This window comes from Neolamprologus brichardi, chromosome 5, assembly GCF_056152115.1.
Source record: "Neolamprologus brichardi isolate AB-2024 chromosome 5, ASM5615211v1, whole genome shotgun sequence".
Taxonomy (NCBI): Eukaryota; Metazoa; Chordata; class Actinopteri; order Cichliformes; family Cichlidae; genus Neolamprologus; species Neolamprologus brichardi.
This window is the reverse complement of record NC_142108.1, coordinates 13,226,444-13,249,101: the sequence shown is the minus strand read 5'-3', so window position 1 is coordinate 13,249,101 and position 22,658 is coordinate 13,226,444. Positions and strand designations below refer to the sequence as shown.

At 39.4% G+C, this 22,658-nt stretch overlaps 1 protein-coding gene across 1 annotated transcript; it reads right to left on the bottom strand.

Annotated features, from left to right (window-relative positions):
* Positions 1–398: 398 nt before the first annotated feature.
* On the bottom strand, positions 399–14,168 carry cdk4 (cyclin dependent kinase 4). The gene is made up of 8 exons (XM_006784321.3): positions 13,911–14,168; positions 7,169–7,403; positions 6,958–7,093; positions 6,616–6,783; positions 4,137–4,246; positions 2,862–2,912; positions 2,641–2,776; positions 399–1,183 (listed from the first exon to the last, which is right to left on the bottom strand). The coding sequence occupies exons 2-8, from the start codon at positions 7,384–7,386 to the stop codon at positions 1,082–1,084; spliced, it is 921 nt and encodes a 306-aa protein (XP_006784384.2). The 5' UTR covers positions 7,387–7,403; positions 13,911–14,168; the 3' UTR covers positions 399–1,081.
* Between the last annotated feature and the right edge of the window lie 8,490 nt (positions 14,169–22,658).

The following is a 22,658-nucleotide window of genomic DNA, read 5'->3' as shown; positions in this document are numbered from 1 at the left end:
ATAAAAAGCAGAAAACATCCAAAGAAGATCATTGAATGTCCCTCAAGAAGTCCAGTGAACTATTCCCAAGACAATACTTATAGCAATGATGACGAAGCTTGCCTAAGAGAGTTCAGGCTGTGTTGAAGAATAAAGGTGGTAATACAAAATATTAAATATTACAAACTCTGTTTTGCCTTAAATACTTGCACTTGTTTCACTGAATCAGTCCCATTTACCTAACAAAAATAAAGAAGTGAGTGACTTTCACAGTAATTGAATATGCTAATGATGGCACGATTCACAATTTTATACCTCATGTTCACTCAAGAAACACATTTCAGTCCATTTTTCAGTTTCATTCATTCCACACAGACCCCCAATCTGTGTAATAAAACACAATCAAGCCTCAGTGTGGTTGAAACATTTATTTATATTTGCAGTGATGACTGTTTTCAGATGGTTGCAGCAACAGAAGACAAATGTTAAACACAAAATGAACTACACCCATTCAGTCTTTCAGCACATAGAAAAATACTTTTGTTTCTTGAGCTAATTCAAGGGCAATACCAGTATTTTTATAAGGTGTGTCATTCTTGTGTGCTTATCCACTTCTACTTGTTCCTTTTCCTCACGATTTTAACACAGCTAGCTTAAATCATTTACATACAGCTCAATGCCTGTCACAGTCTTACAATGTTATTGTTCCTATTGTATTATATTAATACAGCTACAGTAAACTCACTATCTAATGGCTTTTCTAATCTGACGCGTCCAGAAATGTCGCAGGAGGAACATTTCGTCGGCGATGACACGACTTTTGTGTTTATGAGTGCCTGCTGACGATACTGATACGTGAAAAAACACTGGTACTGTCCTTTAAGACGTGACACGTTATTACTCGTTACATTTACACATTGAGAACCATAGCAGCGATCCTCATTTCATTCCTCTTTCTCAGCCTTTTACCTTTTTTTTGTGATGCGGGAATAACAAAATAATATTCCGAAGCAGACATCGTGAAAGGCAGAGCGGTGAATGACACTGATACGCCGAAACTTCCGACACTGTTACCTCTTGCTGCATGCTTCCCTGGCTGACTTCAGCTTTTTGTCTGAGTCGACGTCGCCTCGTCCCGAAAATATTCATGTTCTAGTGCGTTTAAGGCTGATATTCGTTTCAAGGGGTCAAAGGTCAGCATTTTCTGTGGAGGAAAGAGTAGCACGATGTTAGAAGTGTGTCACTGTACGTTGTGAGCTCTTTAATGGACAGTTTGATGAACTGCCAAAGAATATCTAATCAGTCAGTCACATGACAGCAACTCATGGCATGTAGACATGGTCAAGACAAGCTGGGCATCAGAATCAGGAAGAAAGAGGATGTAAGTTTGAATGTGGCACGGTTGTAGTGTCAGAAAGGCCAGTCTGAGTATTTCTAAAACTACTGAGCTACTGGGATTTTCCCACACAACCATCTCTAGCGTTTCCAAAGAAAAAAAGAGAAAATGTCCAGTGAGCGGCAGTTCTGAGTTTAGAGGTCAGAGGGGAATGGGCAGACTTCTGAATGCACAGCACATCAAACCTCGAAGCAGACGTGCTACAGCAGCAGAAGACCGCACCAGGTGCTCCTCCTGTCAGCTAAAAACAGGAACTGAGGCTACAATTCACACGGGCAACAGAAGACTGAAAAACGTCGGCTGGTCTTTCGATTTCTGCTGTGACTTTCAGATGGTAGGGTCAGAATTTGGGGTAACCAACATGAAAAGATGGATCCATCGTGTCTTGTATCAATGGTTCAAGCTGCTGCTGCTGGTGGCTATTTTCTTGGCATATCTTGGACTCCTTAGAACCACTGAGTACCATTTAAATGCTACAGCCTACCAGCCTGCTGACCATGTCCATCCCTTTATGACCACAGTGTACCCATCCAGCTGGATAACACTCCATGTCACAAAGCTCAGATCATCTCACACTGGTTCCTTGAACATGCCAATGAGTTCACTGTACTCGGATGGGCTCCACAGCACCTTTGGCATGTGGTTAAGTGGGTGATTCACATCATGGATGTGCAGCAACTGTGTGATGCTATCATGTCAATATGGAGCAAAAAGATCTCGGAGGTATGTTTCCTGCACCAAAGAAAATTAACTGGCAGATTCAGTCCTATTTATCAATTCTGCAGTGAAACCGAGAAGTAAAAGCACTTGTGTTTCTATTATTTATCACATCATACAGGGAGACATGATAAAATCTTCTGTCTACTTTAAATAGTTAGGTAACGCCTTTAATCACAGGAATGAACATTTACTGTAAATCTCCTTTAAATATTCCATTTAAAATGTCAATTTAAGTCATATTTTCTCTTTAACCAGCACTCTGTAAAGCATGCGGACAAAACCCTTTTCTTAAAAGGACACTTCCACAAGTCCGGGTTTCTCCTCTAACACAACCAGCTGAATAAGCAAAAGGAGTCACAGGAATTTGTCAGGATTGCAGCAGTTGAATTCCTGAGGCTCGTGTTTAAGGCAAATGAAATTCTTCTGGGATCTGAGGTTGCTTAATCTGTTAATGCCCTGATTTTAACTCGGTATGTAGCTGAGACATAAATCAACTACCAGGCAGGATGCAAAGCCGCTCTAATGATTTCATTCACGAGCCTTACCAGCAACAGTTGCGCCCCATGCTCATTTATCTCTGGGACAAAGTCCGTGATTGGGCGAGCCGTGAGAGTGGGGAAGTTTTTCCTTGATAGTGTAACATCAGTCGGCCACTCCTCCTCTGGCGGCAAGCCGATAACCCTGAAATGACGTGTAAGTTTCAGTGACAAAGGAGTTGTGAGAATGATCAGTCGGGTTAATGTGACTGAAAGTGTTTGTTACTCACTCAAAAATCTTCCCAAGTTGGTCCATTTCTGATTCTCCACAGAACAAAGGTCTAACACGCAGACAGATCAAAGACGAGTTAAAAGCTGGAAGCTGATGGTTATTTTTGACCTTTGGCCTAAAAGCTACAAAATCATAACACTGTGCATTTTTGATGAATCATAAAAATCTCACCATCTTCATAGGAACTGCTCACAAAGGGATCATTTTTTAGGCATTCATCCTTTGATGCAATGTGTCATTTTTACCGCTAGGTGGAGCTGCTGTGTACATCACTGAACTGCTTCTTAGCATTTCTGATTAAACTTAAAAGCTCCTCTAATAGGTTCACAAAATTGCTGCTATCACTGCGCCAGGATCAGTCTCTTAAATTAAACCTCTAAATCACCGAACAAAATTAATACTGATCTGAAGTCAGTTCTTAATATTAATATTAAGCTTATTGGTTAATTACCCACCCCTGCTCTATGGTAAATTTGTATCACCAAGCATCATCATTCCCTAAACAGCTATAAAAAAATACAGTTTAACTCAATAAACCTTAATCCTAAGTTACAGCTATAAAATGTTTATGGCAAAGAGCTTTTTTATTTACTCTTTAAACCAATTTACCCTTATTAAAACTCATTTTACTGATATATGTACTAATATATGAGAAACTAAAAAAAAACGCCCGTGCCTCAGGACCAGAGAGCACACACTGACTGCAAATGTGCCGTGCATATTTTGGTTTCAGTCAGAAGCAGAATGCAGAAATGTTCATATATCTGTAAAATGTTCAGCCTCGTTGCACATTTGCACTGGATTTGCTATCCTGTCCTGGCATCTTACTAAATATTTCTTGCACGTGATTAAAAAGAGGAAATGATCCACATCTATGTCAAACATGAGAAAGTCAGCCTGACTTAAACCGAAAAAATGAACAACACTTTGTAAATATTTAACTTTCTCTAACCTTAGCCATCAGTTTCAGAACCTGAACAGCAAATAAAAAGCCAGACACGAGTCCCAGGCTTGTGCCTTTGTACACACTGCTTCCCTATCACAGGTGCAGTTAAAAGATGTCATGGTTATCGAGGCAATGGCTTCATACAGAACCAGAGCAAATCAAACTTACTTGGCACGATGGAGATGATTTAAAATCGCAATCTAATCTGTTTTCAGGAATTTAATGAGAACCCAGAGCTCACGTCACACCTCGCAGAGGATGAGTAATCGGGCCTCTGCTACTTTTTAACTTAGTGACTCAGATCGCAAAAATCGAATGCTGACTCACTTCCGTCTGAACATCTCTGCAAAGATACAGCCGGTGCTCCAGATATCCACGGGTGTGGCGTAATTGGACTGCAGCAGGACTTCCGGAGGTCGGTACCACAGGGTCACAACCTGGAAGACACAAACAGAACAGCTCAAAGGATACATACCAAAAAAAACCCTTTTATCAATATGTATATGTTGATACTAATTCATCATGATCTGATGGGAATTTCTAACTTGGGGTTGGGCTCTAACAGAGTCGCAAACAGCAAACAGGTCAAATACTGTTGAAGAACAAAACACTCGCACATTAGCTGGTTTTCTGCAGATGTTTTCCAGAGTGTGTCATTCAGGTGGAGGTGAGAAAAAATGCTTTACTGATGTCTGAAGATCACGTAAAAGAGTTTATTCGTAGTGCAAAGACAGTGTTTAGCAAAAAACTCCACAAAACATTATCTAGTAGCAGGGGCAGGGCAGTCGACCCCCCTTGATATTCAACTGGGCCCCCATGTTGCCCCTCCAAAATTGTGTAGTCATGTCACTCCAACCATGGGCGGAAATTACAGATAAGATAGGAAGACAAGAACGTTTTGAGCCCCTTTTTCTGTTAAAAACTGTTTTGTCCCCTTCAGTGCATCACTGCACGTAAATACCATTACATGCAGTGACAGCTATAGGGTTAAATAGCATGGTTAAAAGATGTGCTCCCCCTCATTCACCTCACATTGGTTTGATCCACTGCCTAGCCCCCTCCCCCCCCCAAAAAAAACTCTTGAATTTGCAAACTGTAAGCAAAACGATGTGTTTTTTTCTCTAGCACTCAGGAAAATTAAACATACTTACTGCTGTAACCACTCTTTATTTTATTGGCTCCATTACTTTGCCGCTAAATCTGAATCTGCAGCAAGGCTGCTTTATAATTATGGGGAAGCTACGTCTTCTAATGGAGGTCTAGTGAACATTAAAATCATTACAACTACTAAATTTAAAAACACTTTTAAAGTGCTTTTGTTTTCCTACGTATTTAATTGAATATTTTTTATCCTCCTCCAGTACTTCCACACTATATCAGTAAAAGGTCTGTGGTTTAATCCCAGGAGGGAGCATAAAGTCCTCGTGCCAGGAAGGTTATCTGGTATAAAAAATCTACCAAAATAAGCATGTGGAGCTACTTCCTGTCCTTGTAATTAAGATAGCAACCAAAAATAACTCTATGAGCCTCCCTCCCTGACTCAGTTGACTAATTGTTGGGCCTCCCTTTTTAAAAAGTCCTGGAAAAATGCCCCTGCCTGGCAAAGATCTGCATCTTCAGCGGGTAATTTTCTTTCATTGTACTCATGCTAATGCAGAAGCTAGCATTTAGCTAAAGTTACAGACATACCAGCATGGCTCTGGCCTTTTACTGTTACTTTACTGTTCATTTTTTAAACCACTAAAACTATTTTTCAGAATCCATCCATCCATCCATTCGCTTCCGCTTATCCTTTTCAGGGTCGCGGGGGGCGCTGGAGCCTATCCCAGCTGTCATAGGGCGAGAGGCGGGGTACACCCTGGACAGGTCGCCAGTCTGTCGCAGGGCCAACACACAGGGACAGACAACCATTCACACTCACATTCATACCTAGTGACAATTTGGATTATCCAATTAACCTATCCCCACAAGCTGCGTGTATTTGGACGGTGGGAGGAAGCCGGAGTACCCGGAGGGAACCCACGCAAACACGGGGAGAACATGCAAACTCCACACAGAAAGACCCCGGCCTGATGGTGGAATTGAACTCAGAACCTTCTTGCTGTGCGGCAACAGTGCTAACCACCGTGCCACCGTGCTGCTATTTGAATTTTCAGAATTCAAATAAAACAAATAATAAGCTGACACGGCCACAATTACAGCATCTTTAATTATGGGGCAAATGTGCGTGACAATAAAAGCAAAACGCCAAAACAAGGCATAGCAGTTTAAACATGAGTAATAAAATGCTAGCCAGTGCAGTAAATCTGAATATTACGTTTTATTTTCTTTATAAAAATGCAGTTTTGAGGCATCATGGTTTGTCCTGGAGTATTTCCTGGCAATCTGCTAACACTCCAGGAAGTTACTGCTCCCATCCAAGTCATGGCGTGCGATTTTACACAACATCTTTACACAAAAATGTGATATAATGTATTAATTACCGAGGCTTGGGGTTACTACTTGGCAGCTTTTGTTACTTTTGGATTGTTTACCCACCATTTCCAGTCCTGCCTTACGCTAAGCTAACCATCTGCTGGTTGTAGTGTTCTTATCTAACGCTAAGCAAGAAGGGAAATAAGCATATTTTCCAAAATGTTTATGCCTGGCACCAGAATGCTGAAGATTGGAAACTGTATGTTATTTTCACTGTCTAGCTGCCTAAAACACTTTGAAGTGCTGACTACAATGAAATGGTAGAAAATCGACAATAAGAATTAATCAAAGTTAGAAAAAAAAATTACAATATCCTCTATACACGTCTTACCACAGGAGTGAGGGCCATGTGGCAGCTGTAGATCCTGGCAAGACCAAAGTCAGCCAGCTTCACCTGGCCCTGGCTGGTTACCAGAATATTCTCTGGTTTCAGGTCTCTGTGCATCACGCGGTTAGAGTGAAGGAATGCAAGACCACACAGCAACTGCTTCATCAAATCCTGCAAAAACACAAGCAGAGCTTCACTGGAACTACATATTTTACAGCTTTCAGCTTGGGAACAGGGATTTAAATGAGTAATAAGCAGAACAGTCCATGCTTGGAATGTGGTATCAGCAATGTTATTTTACTTTAGCTAAGTTTTAGTCTAGATATAGCTGGAGCCAGTTCTCACTTTAATGCGGTCTGGAGATAATCCCGGTGCTGGCGCTTTCTCTAGGTATGTCTTAAGGTCTTGGTCCACGTGCTCAAACACTAGAGTGACTTTGGTCTCCTGGTTTGCCCCCTTGGTGGCACAGACATCCATAAGCCTGCACAAGTAAGAAAATTCATGACTCCTGTGTGAAGCATTCATTTTAATCACAAGATGAAAAGACGACACCCACCTGACCACGTTGGGGTGGTCGAACTGCTCGAGCCGTTTTAACAAAGCCACTTCTCTGACTGTGGAGACCGGGAGGCCGTTTTGGTCTGTCCTCACACGCACGCTCTTCAGAGCCACAAACTGCCCGCTCTCAATGTCCCGGGCTTTATAAACAGTCCCATACGCACCTCCACCGATTTCTGCCACCGGGTCATACTGGATGCTGGTGCCGTGGGCCATGGCCAAGTTGAAAGAGCCTGACACATAAAGCAATAATGATATTACTGGCAATCGGTTAATTTCTGTGGAAAGTGCACTGCTTCAAGTGACCGATCACAGTGGTTGAAGATGCAAATACATGATGAGGCTAGAAAAAAAGTCATGAAATCGTTAAAGTCAGCTGGATTTACCCTCTGGGTATGAAGACTGCCTGGACCCAAGTGGTTATCTGACCATCCACTTCAGAGAACAACAACACTGGCATTGATTAAAAATGCAAAAAGAAAAAAAAACTTATAAAAACCGATCTAACAACAGTCAACCAGCATAATGAACTTTTTATGAACTCTCTATACTGAACAAGGAACATCATCTTCCCAAAGACATATTCTGTGTGGGAGAAGCTGGTGACTGTTCAGTAATAAAGAGAGAAAAGTCCTCGGGCTAACACTGGGCAGAGGCTGAAATTCATTACCACATCTCTGCAAACCTGCCACATCCAAAATGAATTGATGCTCCTCAACAGCTCTTGTGCTTGAGGATCCATTTCTAAACGAGTACAAAGTCTATTTCCTGTCACACTGCCAGCAGTCCATCTTAGAAATAACTTCGAATTGGCGATAAAAAAGCACTTTTGTGTTAGAACTTCATGCGCTCTCAATGAAAGTCTTCCTGTTCGTGTTTTTTTTTTTACTTTGCAAATGACCTTCTATAGCAACAGTATGCTTACTTTTATCTGTTTAACTACAGCGGGGGCTTTTATAGCAAATGTTTTTGGTAGCTACCAGTTTCTCTTTTATTCTTTGAGCTTTAGCCTGTTTTTGATGTGAAAAAGGTTCTAGCTTGCTAAAATTATTCAGTTGAACTTCTTCCACTACATTACATTTTTAAACCTTTTCCCTAATACTCCAAAGACCCCCCCCACTACAGGGATCCACTTCTATCAGCAGCTGTTGGCTTTTCCCAACCAAACCTCTGTAAAAATGTCCTTGTCTGTTCATTTTGCTTTCAGTTTAGTGTCTGTTTGTGAATGAATTGCTCCAAAGACTCGTGTTGTTATAGGTTATAGTGCAAGTCTTTAGCATCACTAGTCCTTTTGACTTCTTGAGATAATTAGCCCACTCACTACTGCTGTCAGTGTTGCTGTGCAAATACATTTGACTGTCTCAGCTGTAGTTTTCAATGATGTAGTACCCCTTTCATTTTGATTCAATTAAATTTTATTAATATAGCACCAAATCACACAAACAGTCAACTCGAGGCAGTTTATATTGTAAGGTAAAGATTCTACAAAAATAAAGAGAAAACCCCAAGCAAGCACTTTGGTGACAGTGGGAAGGAAAAACTCCCTTTTAACAGGAAGAAACCTTCAGCAGAACCAGGCTTAGGGAGGGAGGCAGCCATCTGCCCCAACTGTCTGAGGGTGACGAGAGGAAGAAAGGCAAAAAACACACTGTGGGAGAGAGCTAGAGATTAATAATAAGTAATAATTAATGCAGAGCAGTGTATAAACACACGGTGAGTGAAGACCACTCAGTGGGAAGCCCCCAGCACACTAGGCCTATTGCAGTGTAACTAAGGGAGGATTCAGGGTCACCTGATCCAGCCTTAACTATAAACTTTGTCAAAAAGGGAAGTTTTAAGCCTGATCCTGAAAGTAGAAAAGGTGTCTGCTTCCTGGATCCAAACTGGGAGCTGGTTTCACAGGAGAGCGGCCTGAAAGCTGAAGCTTCTGTATCCCATTCTACTTTTAAATATCCTGGGAACCACAAACCAGCAGTCTGAGAGCAGGATGCTCTACTGGGGTGATGTGGTACTATGAGGTCTTTATGGTAAGGTATGATGTGGTCTGTCTTTTTATTCCTTGTCAGTGAAGGCGTTTTTTTTTTTTTTCAAAGCCAGTTTGTACCATTATCTCTACGATGCCCCCACTCCTACCATTTAATAACCTTAAAGAATAAAAAGTTATCAAAAACAATAAATTGTACTTCACTTGAATGTTTATAACAGGTAGACCTGGGATGCTTTTTAAAATTCTTCAAATTATATTTAGTGGTGAGACAAACAAAATTCTGCCACAGACTGGTCTCCCTGTTGAAGAGGTGATAAGGTCCATACAGATATATACACATAGAAAGGCTGAGAAAGTTCTACTAAAATGCTTTAGGAGTAGAGAAATGTCCCACATCTTGACAAACTTATGGTAAAAATGTCACTCAGCTCGTTTAATGTAGCTCCTTAAAATGTACATATGCTGTAAATACTTTACAATTTACACATTTGTTTTTTAACCCTCTCTGGCTCAAATTAAGTTTTTGTTGCAAAGGCACAAAAGAATACCTGCAGTGGTACTTCTGAGTAAAAAAAACTCATAAAATATGTATGTGGGGTAATCAGATTGTTAGCTTTTACTTGTTGCAAATCTGAACGCCTGCCTTGAGAGGGTTAAGATTTTTCAAACAAAAAGTTACTTTGATGTTATTTTAGTGTTATTTTATATTTTACCCAGCAACATTATTAAAATTGACTTGTGCACATAACTGAATTAACTTTTTTTCTCACTGTGTGTTTGTAATACAAAACTATGCTTGGAGCTGCAAAACATTTGAAGGCCAGTTAAGCCAACATCGGTTAGAGTGGAGATATATTCATCAGTGCTCCTTTATATACTTATCAAATGTGAAGTGTCTTATTTGTGAAATGGGTGAAACGCACGACACAAAAAACACCTTAAGCTTGATTCCAGCCAGGAATACGTGTTGCGTATCATCCTCCCTCCGGCCCCACCTGACTTCTCCACCTCCCATTTCCTGCCTGCCCCCAACTGTCAACTGCCACATAAAGACAACTGCTACCCCCACCCCACCCTTTAACCCCCACTCATCAAAAAAGGGAAATACTATTAATTTTAGGTTTTTAATCCACAAGTGGCAGGGGAAAAAAGTAATGTGACTCAACAAATGCGGCTCCACTTTAAAGGCGAGGTCCTTTGACGAGGGACTTCTGCCCACCACTCTGCAGCACAGGAAGCACCTTCAATCACTCGAGCAAAAAACTCTTTCTGTGCCGTTGCTCCAGCCCTCAGTCTCCCGACAGGAAGCAGGTACACGGCCAGAGACAACATCATCCCTCTGCTTCCTTCTCTTTGTTAAAGCCTCGGCCTTTAATCTGTCAAGGCAGCTTGGTGCACTTCCTCCGCTCAGCCCATCCCCTAACTGATTTCCATCCATCCACACCCCTTTGACCTACTACACCTCTAATGCCTGATACGGATTTCTCTGCAAGCCCTGCTTTTGCATTCTGAGCTCGCTTACTCATTGGTAGAAGTTCTCTTCTCTTTAAAGTGTGAAAACAAAACAATGTCCCATTCAGGGTCTCTTAAGAACCTGTTGATCTTGTTTAGACCAAGACTTGTCTGCCATTATGTAAAGTCACAGAGCGAGCGATGTGTTGCTGTCGAAGAAATAAAGAAAGACCTCAAACCAAACTAGACTCCAGTGTTTTGGATTTGGCACCACTTTCGTTTAACAGTATTTATTACCCACCACAGCACAGCAAAACCGTCCGTTTGGTTCATGCCTTCTGAGTAAAAGGAGTAGAGGACAAAGCTGATTGTAACCTGACATCCCCAGGCTGATGTACTGCCACCAACAAAATCTATTTTCCCTATTTTCATGTGACTCAAACTGTTAATAAAAGTAGAGCAGAAACATCACCTGACTCTATGCATTAACGATGATCAGAGAAAAGAGAGATGACGTAGGTCCAGAACTTACATTTTTCTGAAGAAAGGCACAGCGACAAAGGAGTAGAAACACAATCCACTCAAAGTCCAACACTTCAACAAGGAATTCATTCTCTTCTGGATTTGGCTGCTAACATCATTTTTCAACACAGGTAATCCAAAGTCCAACACTGTAAACGGCTGTTAGATATTTGGCTTACACAGTGTGAAAGCATCTCTGTGTGTTTTATATGAGCCCAGAGATGGAAAACAAATAAATAGAGAGTGCACTTATGGGCTTATTGTCAGCATAGTGATAATTCAGTAAAAATCTTACAGTCCTCATCTTCCACGAGTAGAAAATGCCCATATGGAACGAAAAAAACCTGCCAAGTTCAGATTTGTTATTAATATCTCAAAGTGTTTAATGAATGAATAATCCACTGGATCACTGCATCGGCTAAAATACTGTATCAAATAAGATTAAAAAATGACTAATATTGCCTACAGTTGTTTTTGTATATCCGTGCTCCCAAACCACAAACGGCAATTATAAACCACATGTAGTCAATATAAACTGTTGTTACTAAGAGGAAGAGGTATTGCTTTAATTTACCGCATTTCTTCCTCTTGTGCAAAGAAAACTGAGTCAGACTTGTCTGCTGACATGAATCCACCAAAATTTCTCTCGAAATTATTAAGAAACGAACCGACATACAGGATGCAAATAAAACTTTCTCTTCTGCAAAAAACAAAACAGGACAAAACAGAACTCACTTCTCTAAATAACACTGAGATCAATTTTGCCATCAAGATATATTTACATACATACAGATGAGGCTTAAAACTTTCCTTTTTGACAAAGCTTATAGTTAGGGCAGGATCAGGTGACCCTAAGTTATAATGCAATATAAAATAAAATAAAATCCCATGATGCACCGAGTGTTTCTTCTTCACTGACAGTTTTTCACTCACTTTGTGTTTATATAATTCGTTATTATTAAACTCTGGCTCTCTTCCATCATGTGCTTTTTGTCCGGTCTTCCTTGCTTCACCCCAGTTAAAGCAGATGGTCGCCCCTCCCTGAGCCTGGAGGCTCCTTCCTGTTAAACGGGAGTTATTCCTTCCCACTCTCGCCAAGTGTTTGATAATAGGGGATCATCTGATTGTTGGGGTATTGACCTTACAGTATAAAGCGCCTGGAGGTGACTGGTGTTGTGATTTGGTTTAATATATAAATATGAACATATGAGCATGTTTCATGTGCCTGGAAAGGGGAAAAGCAGTAAACTAGCTAGCAACATAACTTGACTCCAAGTTTATATTCACCTTTAACATCTCATTTAAGTCGACACCTTTGTCAGTTACTTTGCATACAACACTTAAATTAAACCTCACATTTCAGAGGTTAAAAGAGCAACAACAACAACAACAAAAAAATCAAGTTGTTAGCGCTCTCACTTATCAGGCAGCAGTCAGTTCCTTTGTATTTGCTTCAAATTAATATCAGGGCAGGAAATTACTAACGCTTGATATGATAGGCCAAAACATTGCCCGTGATAACAAAGGCGTCATGATACAGCGGTACTCAACATGTGTCGAGATAATAAATGATATGTACTGCACTTGCCTCTTCGACTGCATGCAACCTGGTTACGCCTTCACTTTATAATGAATGACCACGAACAGTCACAAAGCAGTGATCGGCACTCTGTCATTCATGTTGGTTCTGTGGGTTCTCGGAGGTTTGGGAGTCAGGGAGGAAACCTTCCCCTCACAAGTCTAACACCAGTTTAACTGGTCTGGGCTAGGCTGCACTTGGTTGTGTGGGCTGACTTAAATATTTATCCCCGCTCCCCAGAACTGGTTTCAAATGTAAGTTTTGCAGCAGGCAGATCAAATGTCTACATTTATTGACCCAAACAAACTGTGGGAAGCACAATTTTATGACGGACATCAAATGAATCAAATGTGCGAAACCCTGTCAAACATGTACTGATAATATCTGGCAGGAGGAACCAGTAGAGAGGATTACTGCATGTGTATTTTGCCCCATTTTTGGTTGACAGTGGTCAGAATAAATAATCCGTCGGGCTCTAGAGCCAGCAGTGTTTTCCCCATGTCTTCACAGCAGGACACAACAGAACAGCCCTGTGATTTTCAGTGAAACTACCACAGCCTGGCTGTAGAGCAATGACTCTCATAATGAATGATCAGCCTTTCTGTGGTCTCACTGTCTGAGCTGTGAGTCGTTCAGGAAGTGAACAACCCATGACTTGTCACCCTAAAAACATCTCCCGGTTTCCTTTTCCAGCACAGAACAGCTTGCACAACCAGGGGACACACTACAGCTGCACATCTGGAAGTTTCAGCGTCTGACAACACTGGGGTCGCTGATCGCTGCCAGAACTGGTCGTGAAGCTCACAGTTACCTCCACACATTTCATTCATTTACTGATTCTTCTAAGCAAAATGCAAACCAGTGACACTGAAGGCCAGTGGGCGGAGGTAGAGAGAAAGCAGGCCAGGGCACACAGAAAGCCTGCTCTGTCCCGACACGTGGTGCTCCTCCATAGCGCTCCTTTGTTAATTACACTGGCAACAAAGTGCAGCAACAACAGGCCACATGGACTTTTTCCTCCTCACCTACTTGTTCACTGACGTGGCAGGGAAAACAGCAAACTACAGCAAGCAGCGGATGAGGCAAATCGCCGCCTGCAACTTCCATTTCCACATCTGTGCCACATTACATAAATATCAGTGTCACACACTCTGATCGCAAGCGGCTTCGAGTAATCGTCAGCCCAGATACTGTACTCACCTCGCCCGTCTGTGTCTCTCTCTCTCTTCTGTGGCAGGTAAGCTCACTTTAGCTCTATGAGGAAGACATGCTCACTAATCTGCCACGTATAACTCGCATACAAACGGGTCACAAGTGGCAGGTCGGTAAGGTTTATAGCCCAGCAGTGGATCTGCTGTGGAGAAGCCAATACACCGAGATGATTTCGGCCTCCACTGTGTTTTTTTTCTTCAAGCCTGCACCCCTTTTGGGTTGTCTTCCTGTTGCTTCTAGCAAACCTCGGAGGCGGAGCCAAAATAATTCACCAGCAAATGAATGAAAAACTCCCGAGCTCAGCTGTGCGTCTTAAACTTCTATAAAGTGTCCAGAATCTGCAGTTATTAGCAATAAATGACAATCAGTCGGGAGGTAGTTAAGGATAATTGATATGTAGTAGGCAAATCTAATTTGTCCCATCAAAACTATTATTTAGAATATATATTTACATATTACCGTGTCTGAGTTTGTGCGTCGTGCAGGAGAATAACTGTTAGCAAAAACATTATTACATCGCCTGCTTACGTCGCTTAGAAATATTTAACTACTGATAACAAGCAAACAAATAGTTTCTTGAAATTTCAGCATATAAAACAAATCATTTCTTAGTTTGAACTGGCTTATTTTTTGTTAACGTTCAAAGATGAAAAAAACTGTGCTGATGGCATTGAAAAATAAATAAACAGACAAATAAATAACTTAAATTGATCAAAAAATACTTATGCTAATTATGAGTTAATTAACACATCATCAAAATGTATATCAAGTACCTGATAGATTTTTAGATCCCCCCCAAAAATATGTTAAAAATCCGTCCATCCAGTCAAGTTGTACAAAACTGAAGCAGTGTGGTTCTTCAAATGAGTTTTAACTCTAAGATTGAAATTACTCTTCTTTTTCTGCATTTCCTACAGCTGGACAGATACAGACAGACTGATGCAGATATAGATATGGTCTAGATATAGACCCACACTGGGGAAATCCACTTGTTACAGTAGCACGAGGGGCAGAAAGAAAAAGTGAATTAGAGATACTTAAGAAAACAATGAAAAGACATGAATAAATAAGAAAAATGATTTACAAATAAACACTACACAAGGCTGGTTTGTACAATACTATACACAGCAAAATACTCTAAAAGATAAATCAAGCAGGAATGATAATATATACACGCATATTTTCCTCAGCAAGTATTTATCCTATGTGCCTATCGTACAGTCTGACTTCTGTTGGGATGTAGGGCCTGCTATGATGCTCCGTCCTACACAGTGGCTGTAATTGTTAACTGCTGAAAGAGCTGCTCCGAGTCTCCACAGTCTCGTGCAGGGAGTGAGAGCTGTTGTCCATAATGGGCATTAGCTTGGCTAACATCCTCCTCTCACCCACCTCCTCTATGGAGGCTAGAGGACTAGCCAGTCTATTAAAAGTTGTACAACGTCTTTGAAATATGCATATATGTATTATTTCATACCCTAAAATCAGCCTTTACATAAATACCAAGTGCTGAGGTGCACAGTATATGAGTAATGTAACAGTTAAAATATGCATTTGTTTGCAAACTTTATCTAGAGACATATGGACCTGCAAATTAATATAACAGTTTTTCTTTAATCTCTCCATATGTTCAGTATTTAAAACATCACCTAATTTCAATTTCAAAACAGTTTTTTTTTCAACAGTTAGTCTAAAAAACAATTCAAAAGAGAAACAGGTGTCCTCTAAAAAGGAGAAAAAGACTACACCATGTAAACTAAACAGTGCAATTAGATTAGCAAAATGGCTAATTGTGTATTTATTTAAAAGATGCAAATGGAATAACATCAGGCTTCATTCATCTCTGACAGCTAATAGTCTGTCCATACTGTTATTTTGAATGCTTATCCAATATAGAGTAGCAGATGGTGGATATCAAGTCTGTCATACTGATGTAGCGTAAGAGGTGGAGTATCCTGGACAGATTATCAGACTGAACAATTCAGTGTTGCATTATTAGATAATAATGAATTACACGTGGCTATTAGGTTGAATACTTTTGGCTGTGAATCTCTTGTTAACAATAATCTGATCTTATCGTCTGTACACACTAATGGACATCCTGTCTGTCTCCGTGCCTTGAGGGAATTCTGCATCAGGCACCCAAAACAACATACAAGTGTTTAGTACTGGAAATAAAGGGGCTTTAATGGGGTGAATTCAATCCCAGACACATTCATTATATTTACTTAATGGATGCTTACTGGTTATGAACAAACTCCACAATCAGTCTGCACTGATGCATGGGGTCAAAAAACAAAAACACGAATGGTGGACGTAGTATTTTATAAATAAAATCCCATTTGGTCAGTTAAAATTTCTGTGCTCTGATATCCTGCACAACATATCCATTTGGCGCTCAGTCTTTCCCTGCTTTTACAGATTTCTCTCCAGCCATCACTCATGCATTTATGTGCCTGCTGCCTGCTAGAGGGGAAGAAAGTAGACATTATCTACTTGTGACCAGAAATGGGAATATAGTACAGTGACAGTGACGTGCAGGCTGTCCCAGTAGCTGGGACAAACTCTAAAACAAGGCATTGCTTCTCTAAAACTGTTAAGCTGCTCAAGGGCTTTTTGCCTACCAGGAGAACTGCTGGGAAAACAGAGTCAGTTGCAGAGATTTGTAAGGAAGTGATCTCGAACTATTTTAAGAACCTTCGATAGACTCTTCCCTTGCAGACATTTTACTTATAATAACATCAGTGATGGCTCAGTTGTATGAAAGTGACCCAGTAAGCCCTGATACTGTGTATAATATCATGACTGTAGCTTATGATTGAACATATTATGGACCAAATTGTCTCCTTTCTGCATAAATTATGAAAATTTCTTTATTTTGAAAATCAGTTATCTAAAAGTTTCTGCCTCAACTTCACATTTTCCAAGGTGCTTGGAGAAAAATAAAGAACTGGTGAGATAAAAATTACAGCAACACTTGTAACACTAGGGAACAACTTTATTACGCGTTTCGACTATATGTGAAAGCCATTTGGCTGGTGGCTATTACTATAAAGTACTTGAATGAGAAAGAGAGTAAGATACAAAATGAAATATTAAAGAATGAACAGTACCTGGAAGTGTTGACGAGAGATAATAATGATGCACTAAAACAAATGGAGGAACCTGATATAAGACTAACAGAATGTGAAAAAGAAATAAAAGACCTAAAACGAACGATGCTCACAATTTAACCACCAATACTTCCACCATCACTGAACCACGCCCAACAGAACAGAAAGTTTGGTTTAATGACACACACACCCAAGCAAAGATTCCCTTCAACCACTCCAAACAAGAAAAAGACACAATGTAAATTCTCCAGCCACCTTGGACATCCTTTTTTGGGCAAAATGTTTCGTCCCCTGGAACCCCCATCTCCTGGATGATGGGGGAAAAGGAAAAGATCCATTCGACCGCCCATGGACCCGATCTCAATATTGGGGAAGAAGTCAGCTGTTGCCAACCTAAGCAGAATTGTATTGACTCCCGCTCCACTATCAGTGCTTGAACTTCGTCTTTCTTTTGTGCCAACTCATTCTGTAAGTCCATTTGAACTTGTTTTTAAGAGCTGTAAAAACGTCAGAGAACTTTTAATGAAAAGCGAGTCTTGTCAAAATGAAGTGATTTTAATATTGAAAGTAATTTTTGTCCCACTGAGAACAGAAATCACATGATAGATACATACTGTAGACTCACAGAACTTGATTTCCCTTAAATAATTTAACAAATGATCAACAGAAAGCAGTAATAGAGCTTGGACAGGATAAATCAATTGTATTTAAAGCCTCTAAGAAAGGAGGTGCCATTGTCACAATGGTCACAAGTAAATAAGCTGTAAACAGCTGTTCCTTGTTGACCTCTTCTATGGTGAAATTTCTCTAAAGGAAAAAACATTTTTACTCAGTGAACATCCTTTAAAAGCTTTTTGTATATATTTCCAAAAATCCACAGAAATCTAGAACAACCACCTGAAGTTTAACCGAGTGAATATCAACTTTTGTAGGCTTCCATAGTAAGGATTTCGTACCAACCTTGAACTCCTACATAAAAGACAGCTCTCATTTTCTGCTTCTTTTCAAATACCTCCCACCAATGAATGATGTTACATCCTTGTGAAAAAACAACAAAGCCTCAAAGACAAAGAGTCCGTCGAACATTTTCACCTACAGGCCTACAAAATCACCATCTACTTCCTTTTTAATTAAGCTGGCTGCTTTTGTTCTGAAGAGGAATGATTTCTTTTATAATGACACACTATGGCTTCAAATTTCTGGCACTTCAATGGGCACGAAAATGACACCTAGTTTTGCTTGTTTACTTGTTGGCCATCTGGAAGAATGAATTTTATACGACCACCAAAAAAATCCTTTTCTACCCTTCATCATGTATTGGAAACGGTACATAGATGATGTATTTTTATTTTGGAAGGGATCAGTCTTCACAGTATTGGAGTTTGTACGATTTTTAAATGAACACTTTGCAGATTGATGTTTTACTCTTGATCATAGTAGTAAAGAAATGAACTTTTTTGACATAATAGTAACCAAAAAAGACAAATCTCTGTCCACCTCTCTTTACTCCAAACCTACGTATTGAAATACATTACTTCACACTGCAAGTTTTCAGCCTCAAAAAAGGTTTACCTGTAAGCCAAGTCATTAGATTCAAACGCATTTGTGAAATTCCTGAACAATATAATTACAGCAAAGAAAAGATGTTATAAAAATGACAAAGAGGACTGGCTAAGATTTGCAGAAAATAAGGTGGACTCAAAAAACAGAAGGTTTTATCTGGTAACTAAGAAACCTCCAAAAGCCAAATGAAATCTTGTTTTTTGCACAACCATTACAACAAAAACCAGGAACATTAAAGAAATTATTTTAAAACATTGGCACATCCTTCAAATTTACAGGAGATTTTTAAAGAATGATAAAAACATTAGGGATAGGGTTATTCGAGCTTTTTGTGATTCTAAAACCTTAGAAACAACACCTGGTAACTCATAACCTACAAGGTCATTTAATTGTGGGTCTTTCATACATTGAGAATACTCAAATATGTAAAACCAAGTGGCAAGATTATTGATGCAAAAGGCTTTATTACCAGCAAAACTAAAAATGTGGTCTACATGATACGGTGTCCATGCAACAAAACATCCTGTCCTGTGAAAGAATGAATTAACAAACGCAGAAGTTCTATTAAGAGAAATGATTTAGCCAGACCCGTTGCAAGACATTTTAATGAAAAACATTGTAGCTCATCTTTATTCTTCATAGGCATTGAAGCCATTAAGCTCAGTCAAAGAGCTGGTTATATCAATTTCATCAGAGAAAAGTGAGAGGCATTCTAGATATTCCATTTAAAGAGTTTATTTCCCAAAGGTATAAATGAAGATTTAGCTATTAATGAGTTTCTGTGATTCAATCTATTTTTGTCTCTGAAAAAATGTCTCTAAAAAAATTGTGATGCAAATTGTTGTTGTTTAGTTTATCGAATTCATTTCTTAGAGTTCCTGTGATTGTTATGTATAATTTTTTTTATCTTGTTTGCATTTTTTGTGCACCTGTTTGGTGCTGTTTGGTGTTTTGTAATAGCCCCGATGAAGGCCACAAGCCAAAACACGTTTGTCTAGTAATAAAGTTGTTCCTTAGGGTTTCAGGCATCTCTGGAGCTTTCATCTGCCCCCCCCCCCCCCCCACCCCTTTATTTTGAAAAACACAAAGCTCAGACACCAGGTAAAGACTCCACACACAGACCACTACAGTATGATGCATTAGGTTTCTTATGCATTCTGTATCTCTTTTTAAAAAGTACTTATTCTAAATGATTAAAGTTTAATATTATCACTGAAAAATGCAAGCGCTATTAATATCTGATGAGCTTTCTCCCCCACAATTCCCTTGAAAACCGTACCTCTACCTGACGTATATAACTTAATTATTCATTTCAAGATTTACACCTGTGCTTTCTGCACTTAAGAAAATACATGAAAAGTAACACAAGTTGAATTCTACGTTGCTAAAAAATGTAGACAAAGTTAAATATGTTTTAGTGCGATTTTCACGTAAGTCTTGTTCAGATTGTTCAGATTGAAACTGAAAGAAGTTTCAGACTGAAACTTCTTTCCTGTTTTTTTTGGGCAATGAGGTACTTAGTACACAACAAATAACCTGTATAATAGGAAAAACAAGACCATCTTCAGCTCATTGTCATGATCCTGGGTCTTTTGACCCAGCGTTTTGAGTTTTCCTTTATTTTGATGTTTATGGGTCATGTTTAAGTTCATTGGGTTTTCTAAATTCATTTGTTTATTAGATTCCCCTTGTGTTTCCAACCCCTGTGTTAAGTCTCCCATGTCTTTTGTCGTCAAGTTTATGTAGTCATGTCTGCGTTTCATCATATTTGTTGTTTTATTCTGAAGAGGTCCTGTGTTCCTGTGTTCGTAGTGTTTAGTTTTACACTTCCCCTGTGACATTGTTATGTTCATTTGTTTCAGCTGTTTGCACATGTGTTGCCACTTCTCCTGATCACCTCATGTGTGTATTTAAGTCCTCAGTCTTCCTGTGTTCTGGGTTGCGTCCTCCCTCATAGCTGTGTGTGAGTCTCCCTGTGGCTCCTCGTGCATTAGTTTTTCCTAGTTTAGTTTTGTGTTGTTGTTTGTATAACCACCACGCTGACAATAAAGCTGTGTTCTTTTTGAGTTTACTTTCCGTCTCCGCGGGTTTGCATTTGGGGCCTTTTTTGCCTGCACAGAGCCAATTTGTGACATTCATACATTAACATTAACCTTTAATCTACATTTAATCTATGATATTTGTGATATAACAGAGGGCTTTCCAGATTAATAATTATATTCATAATTTGGATTAATGTTTATATTATTAGTCTCATATAATAAAGTATATTATTATTAATTTCTTATTTAGCTACTTAATCTTTCACAGCTACACTTAAGCATAATCAAAAGCACTGTTCTTTTGCATGAGTGCAAATCAGATTTGATTACACAGCAGTGAGGGGTGCTTCATGGTTCTACCTTGAAACCGTTTCTTTTCTCTGATATTATTAATGGTTTGAACCTTTATTTTTCTGCTAACTAAAAAACAAATTATTCAGATAACAGTATTATATTTTAAAAAAGGTTTTACAAGTTCAAGAAGCACTGTAATTCCGTTTTAATATTCTACAAATGTAGATTTGAGCAAAGAAACTACTGCTTAATAAATACAAACCTTACTGAGTGCTCATTAGTAAGAGGCAGAACCTCGACCTCAAATCAAAATCTTTTGCTTTAACTAGTAATGGTGCTGGAACACTTTGAAAGGACAAAAAAAATATTTGGGTATCATAATCTACTCGAAACTGAATTTGTATTAATTGCATCTTGAAAAAAGCAAGCTTGGTGTTTTCTGAATGCCTGTAAACTGATCTTCATCCTCTTAAATCATATAAAATTGACAATTACATCTGCAGTGCTTGACAAACCCAGTGAGCTTATTTTTAAATGTATTCACTTTGACTGTCATTATGGACTTAAAAAAAAGTCCTTCTGCTTCAGGATGTTCTTTAAGTTTCATCAGTGTTTCTTTCATGTCTTCTCTGTATCTAAGTAAGGTTAAAAAAAAGAAGCTCTATCTCGTTGGAATAATTTGTCTAGTTGTTGATTTTTGTTTATTTGTTTTTGCTTTGTTTCATCACCTCAGACTACAGTTGTTGTGTTTTTAAGAAGTATCACTTTTCTCTATATTCCTTCTTTAAATGATTGATTTACTTCTCAGTGAGGTTTATGTCATTTTCAATAAGAAGATCCTTTGTTCTATAAAATCCAAGTAACTGTCAAACTGTTCAGTATGACAGTCTGCTTTCACAAAATCCATTTTGACTTAAAGTAGTAGGTAAGCACAGATGTTACTAATCACATTAAAGATACTTCTGGACCTAAAAATAACTGAACCTTCATTAATGTGATTAGCAACACCCGTGCTTGTGTACTATTTCATGTCACAATGGCTGATGAAAGTTTGGTTACCAGCCTCAAATTGCCTATTACTAGCACCTCAGAGTACAGCCCAATGCTTCCCACAGTTCAAACAGCACACACTATGCAGGGAGCCTCATAATAATAAGAAAATTGCTTGGGCCAAGAAACACAAGCTGAACTAGTGGAAGACCAAAGTATGTGCTTTGGTTCAATTAGATTTATGTTTCCAGCTACCATGGCTTTATGTATCACAGACCAGGTGAACCTGTGGCCCTTACACAGCCTCCAGGTGTTGTGGTACATCAGACGACCTGGCCTCCACAATCAGCTGATGTAAATGAGATAGTTTGGTTAAGCTGCCAATTAAACTCCGAAGAAGCTCTTCTGTTACCTTACCAGGTAATGACATCATGCCTTCTTGACAGCTTTGCATCTTCGTGCAAAGCTGTCAAAATGGGAAACAGTGGCTGCTTTAAGAAACACATAAAGCCATAAATTAAAAAATTATGTAATACCAAAATAAATAATGACAAATGCACATTTGCACGCACAGTTTCATGCAGTCTAAATAAATACCACAACATCTGCACGTACACAGAAGCTGCCTCTCTGCTCCTGGAAGCACCTGTCGAACCCCCGTAAATCTGCCGAACAAAGGTAAAAACGAATCACATCCACAATTGCTCCCCCTGACATTTTGCAACAACTAACTCCCT